The following is a 5579-nucleotide window of genomic DNA, read 5'->3' as shown; positions in this document are numbered from 1 at the left end:
AATCAAATGTACTAATTGCAAGTAACATACTTAAACTGCTATGTACGCTCTACTTGAGTTATTATATAAATCTGTAAGAAATCAGGAGCACAGACAAAGTACATGCCACGTTTCACTGAAATGAATTTAATTAAAAATTCAATATCAGTGCGAAATTCCTTTTAGGAATGATTTCTAGACACATTACGAACATTTAGTCGTAATTTTTAAAATCGGTTTACATAACTGATTTGGAAAATAAAAAAATTTTCACTCAACGGAAAAGATTTTTTTATTACAGCTTTAATAATGCAATAACAGATGATACAATATTGATTATCCCTAACAGATCGTGAGCTGCCTAACCGTTGGGGCTCAGCAGCTTGAGCTATTTGTTATTGATTCTATCTAATTGAACTGAATACACCAAATTTTAATTTATTACAAATTGAATGATTTAAAGTTTGTGTAAAACCCCGTTGAAAATTATCTGATTTTACTTTTACTTTAATTTTTTTATTATTATCAAAGGTTAAGGTAAAATGACAAATCACTATTTGAAGGGAAAGCCTATTACGGCACAAAACCCTTTTATTGAATTACAATGAAGAATTATTATGAGATTAAAGCTATGATGAATGACGCAACACGCACGCACAAGCCGCACACGAGTGAAGCACACACAATGGCCGCGTGGTCCACACTCGTTCTTAGAATTAGATTTGATTTTTAATCAACACACAATTGACACACACTACCGATGACGATAATGCGTACAATTTTTCAATAATTATAAGCCGATAATGGCGAGAGTAAAATTGCAATGATACAAGAAAACCTTATGAAAGGTTAAGAGACGCGAGGGAGCTCCGCACGCTGTGGATTGTCGTCGACGACTAGCGCGGATTGTCGCTCATTCTTTCGTCTTCGCGCGCATTCACATGTACGTTCGGGAGCGAGCGGCATGGCCAGCGCCGCCACTTCCGTCGTGTTCATGAGAATGGCGCTAAAACTCACTCATACAGATATATACATACGTATATGCGTCTTTGTGACGATGGAACATGCTCCCGGCGCAAGCTGCGAAATCGAGTTTTATACTTAAAGCTATGAAGCAGTTTGTGAAAACAAAATAAATAATTTTAAAATATTACAACATATTTACATAATTTACACTAGATTGATTGAATGAAATCTTAAACACTTGACTAAAGAAGACTAGACAAGTATGAGAGTCAGTTTTCTTTGGAGGGACTGCTCATTTGATTGGCAATATTATCGCAGAACTTTTTGTTCGATAAGTAAATCTAATTAAGAATTGAAAAATTTAACAAAGCTTTGAAGCTGATTATATCAATATGAATTGAATAACTATAACTTATGACTTTTCTAAATCTAAATCTCTAAGTTATGAACACTTAAACTACAGGTAATGAACAAAGTCTTGTTATATTACGTTTATAAACGCCGCTCGCAGTCTTCACTGAAGCCACTCTAGCGATGCCGTCGCTCCCAGGAAAGACCTCGACCCAGTGGCCAACGTGCGCATCCCAGATTATCCTCCATTAAGATAACTACAGATCCAGGCTTCAACACCGCTGTAGATTCATGCCATTTTTGACGAGTTTGGAGCTCGTTCAGGTACTCCTTGTGCCATCGATTCCAGAAGTCCTGCCTGGCCTTGGTGATGAATTTGTAAGTTGACAATCGGTTATCTGGAACTTCAACCAAATTTTGTTCGGGTAAGAAACTGAAGATCCGACCGATTAAAAGATGAGCGGGAGTAATAGCGAGAGGATCATTAGGGTCTGAAGAAATTGAACACAGGGGTCTCGAGTTCAAAATAGCTTCGATCTCAATGAGCAAGGTATTAAGCTGTTCGTAAGTAAGCTTTTGATCTTTCAAGACACGACGAAGATGGTGCTTGAAACTCTTTATAGCAGCTTCCCATAAACCACCAAAATGGGGAGAAAGTGGCGGATTGAAATGCCACTCTATCCGTTTTGTAAGAGTGTAACTCCTTATATCTTTTTTGAACTCGTCAGTTTTAAACAACTTATATATTTCGAGAAGTTCTCTGTTTGCACCAACGAAATTAGTACCATTGTCTGAGAAGATATGCGAAGGGACCCCTCTTCGACTGACAAACCGTCGTAAGGCTGCTAAGAAGCCTTCGCTTGAAAGATCGGAAACAAGCTCGATGTGTACGGCTTTTGAAGCCATACATACGAAGACACAGCCGTAGCTTTTGATGAAGCTTCGATTTCGATCTTTCTTCTCTTTGATGAGGATAGGGCCGAAGAAATCCAGACCAGTGTGATTGAAAGGCAGCGATTGAGTCACACGAGACTCAGGTAAATCAGCCATTTTAGCGTGCATCATATTAGGAGATTGGCGGATGCACTCGATACAACGATGAATAATGCCACGAATCTGATTTTTTCCATTGAGAATCCAAAATCTTTGCCGGAGAAGATATAGAGTCGATTGAATACCAGTGTGAAGATTATTCTCATGCAAGTCACGTATGATGAGATCAGTGACATGATGATTACTAGGCAACAGAATAGGATGTTTTGTAACGTAAATTAATTTAGCCTTTTTCAAGCGGCCACCTACTCTGATTAAGTCGTCTTCTCCTATGAAAGGATTCAACTCATCGAATTTTGTACTTTTCCTAAATGGAACTGCATAATTGCCTGGACTAGACTCCAGAGCGGTCTTTAGAAGATTTATTTCTTTGGGGAAACATTCAAGCTGGACCATAGTGAAGATCTGAATCTCAGCTTTTTCCATCTCAGAACGGGTTAAAGGAGGAACTAATTTCCTAATTTTTACCATTCGTTCATCTTTGTTTTTGGTATCAGGAAAGAGTTATACACTTTTGTCTCTCGCTTTTATGCCTATCCAACGACGCATGTAAGCAACAACTCGAATCAAACGTTGAAAACTAGAAAAACGAGAGTACATGTCACTAGGTGAAAGCGTGGTAATTAAACAAGTGGTTTTCTTCAACCCAGGAATTTCAGATATAGCGGAGTCGACTGACTCAGGCCACTCATTGATAGGAAGAGTTAGCCATTTGGGACCAGAAGTCCACAGAGAGTTTACCATAAACTCAGAAGGCAGTTGGCCTCGCGATAAAGCGTCAGCGGGGTTGTCGGCTGAGCAGACGTATCCCCATTCGACTTCATTACCTAAGGTTTGGATTTCAGCGACTCTGTTTGCTTCAAACGTTCGCAATAAATGAGGAGCCTTTTTAATCCAACAAAGCACTATTTTTGAATCAGACTTGAGAATAATGCGTGAGATGGGACAGTCCAGCTGCGATTTCAACTCGACATACAACCTTTTCAGCATGACTGCAGCACAAAGTTCTAAACGAGGAATCGTGAGACCACTAAGAGGTGTTACCTTAGATTTGCTACAAGCCATCCTGATGGTAATTTTGCCATCTTTGTCAATTGATCTGATGAAAATATAAGCACCATAACCATCTTTGCATGCGTCCCCAAATCCGATGATCTAAACCGAGACAGCATTGGGACATAGTAAATGTCGAGGAGTTGCAAAATCTTGCAAACAAGGAAGCTGGTTAGCCAAAGATACCCACTTCGTATGAATGTTTTGTGACAATGATTCATCCCAATTGATTAATGCTTTCCAGCAATCCTGAATCAATACCTTAGCACCAAGAATTACGGGACCCAAAAGGCCCAGAGGATCGTAAACCTTGGCAACTTCAGACACAAGCTTTCTTTTTGTAGACGTAGCTTGAGGGTCGATAGTTTTTACAGAGAAAGTGAAGACATCTCGTTCAGAATCCCAAATGACTCCTAGAGTTTTGTGAATAAAGTTTTCTGTTACTCCACACTCAAGATTGAAGATCTTCTTGTCTATGTTACTTAGAGCAGCGACCTGATTCGAAGCCCATTGGCGGATGACAAACCCACCACGACTTAGGAGCTCGGTCATTTCATCTTGGATACTCAAAACTTCTTCGATAGAATCAGCACCGGATACGAAATCATCGAAATAAAAGTCACGAAGAAGAAGCTTGCTGACATGAGGGAAATCTTTCGCTTCATCTCGCGCAAGCTGATGAAGAGTACGAATCGCAAGGAATGGAGCGGTAGAAGTACCAAATGTCACCGTATTGAGGATAAAAGTACGAATTCTACCTTGAATATACCACAAAATTTTTTGATATTTTCGGTCGTCAGGATGCACAAGAATCTGCCTATACATCTTCTCGATATCTGCAGTAACAACATATTGATGTGTTCTGAATCGTAAGATTTGTTTGAAAATGGTGTCCTGAATTGTAGGACCAGGCATAAGAACATCGTTGAGCGAAATACCATTGGAAGTTTTTGCAGAAGCATCGAAGACAGGTCTGCACTTCGTAGTCTCGCTGGATTCCTTCATTATAGCAAGGTGAGGGATATAATAGCCATCTTTTGACTCATCATCACACAAGGTCATGTGACCTAGAGCAATGTACTCGTCCATGGATTTTACATATTGTTCCTTGAACGATGGATTGGCTCCGAATTTTCTTTCGAGAGCTTGAAAACGCTGTAAAGCTTGCCTTCGAGAATGACCTAACTCGAATTTGTTATCTCTGAAAGGCAGACGAACGATATATCTTCCGGACTCGTCACGTTGAGTATTTTCGACATAATGTCGTTCACATGCTACATCATCGCGAGACTTCAATGGCTCGTGATCAAGATCTTCGATATTCCAGAATCTCTCAAGCAGTCGATCCAACTTCACGACATTGCAAGATGCTCTACTTGAAGGTGTTAGAACATGGGAACCTCCTGCAACTACCCAACCTAACATAGTTTTCTGAAAGATAATCTGAGAACCTTCATGATCAAGTTTTATTTGACCTACAGATAGCAACGATAAGGTAGTATTAGAAGCCAACAAAACATCGACTGATTTAGGAACGTGAAATTCAGGATCAGCGAGCTTAATATTTTTAGGGATATCAAAGCGTTCACGAGGAAATGTTTCATTAGGCACATAATCAATAATTTTTTTAACTATTAAGAAATTTAATTCATGACTGGAATTATTGTAAACAGAATGAAAAGTGGCTCTGACATAATTATTTGAGACAGTGCTCGAACCGTCAACTGCCCCAATGTTAATTGAACAAGCTAATTTTGGTAATTTTAATTTATTAGCAAATTCTTCAGTAATTAAGTTGACTGTTGAACAAGAATCTAGTAAAGCTCGTGCCATGTAACAATTTCCTCTACCATTTTGAAACTTGATGACTGCAGTGGTCATTAACTGACAGTCTGAAGGAAAGGCATTTGACGTGAACGACTGAAATGTTAGTCATGATTGCGGAGTGCTGCTTGAAGAGGCATTTGCTCCATTACTCGTATTGTCCGATGACTTGGATCCTTTGTCTGCATGAAGCAATGTATGATGAGCCTTTCCACAAGTTTTGCAGCGTTTGTCGCTTTTGCAAGGAAAGGTATGGGCATAAAGGCAATTGCGACAGAGTTTGTTTTGATTTACGAAAGTCCATTTTTCTTGATGTTGCATTTTATCTCTGAAAATAGGACATACAAAAAGAT

The 5579-nt window shown here is 39.2% G+C and overlaps 2 protein-coding genes across 2 annotated transcripts; both read right to left on the bottom strand.

The window, feature by feature from the left end:
* Positions 1-1473: 1473 nt before the first annotated feature.
* Positions 1474-2775, bottom strand: LOC131675397 (uncharacterized). Its single transcript, XM_058954366.1, has one exon. The coding sequence runs from the start codon at positions 2773-2775 to the stop codon at positions 1474-1476; it is 1302 nt and encodes a 433-aa protein (XP_058810349.1).
* Positions 2776-3504: 729 nt separating this feature from the next.
* LOC131675396 (uncharacterized) lies at positions 3505-5283 on the bottom strand. The gene has a single exon (XM_058954364.1). It carries the CDS (start codon positions 5281-5283, stop codon positions 3505-3507), a length of 1779 nt encoding a protein of 592 aa, XP_058810347.1.
* Between the last annotated feature and the right edge of the window lie 296 nt (positions 5284-5579).

This window comes from Phymastichus coffea, unplaced genomic scaffold (assembly GCF_024137745.1).
Source record: "Phymastichus coffea isolate CEN01 unplaced genomic scaffold, Cenicafe_Pcof_1.1 PCOF00020, whole genome shotgun sequence".
In the NCBI taxonomy this organism is placed as follows: Eukaryota; Metazoa; Arthropoda; class Insecta; order Hymenoptera; family Eulophidae; genus Phymastichus; species Phymastichus coffea.
The sequence above is the reverse complement of the archived record's forward strand: the minus strand, read 5'-3'. Positions and strand labels throughout refer to the sequence as shown.

Coding starts and splice junctions, on each gene's coding strand:
- LOC131675397 (XM_058954366.1), bottom strand. CDS start 2,775: ATGGAAAAAGCTGAGATTCAGATCTTCACTATGGTCCAGCTTGAATGT.
- LOC131675396 (XM_058954364.1), bottom strand. CDS start 5,283: ATGACCACTGCAGTCATCAAGTTTCAAAATGGTAGAGGAAATTGTTAC.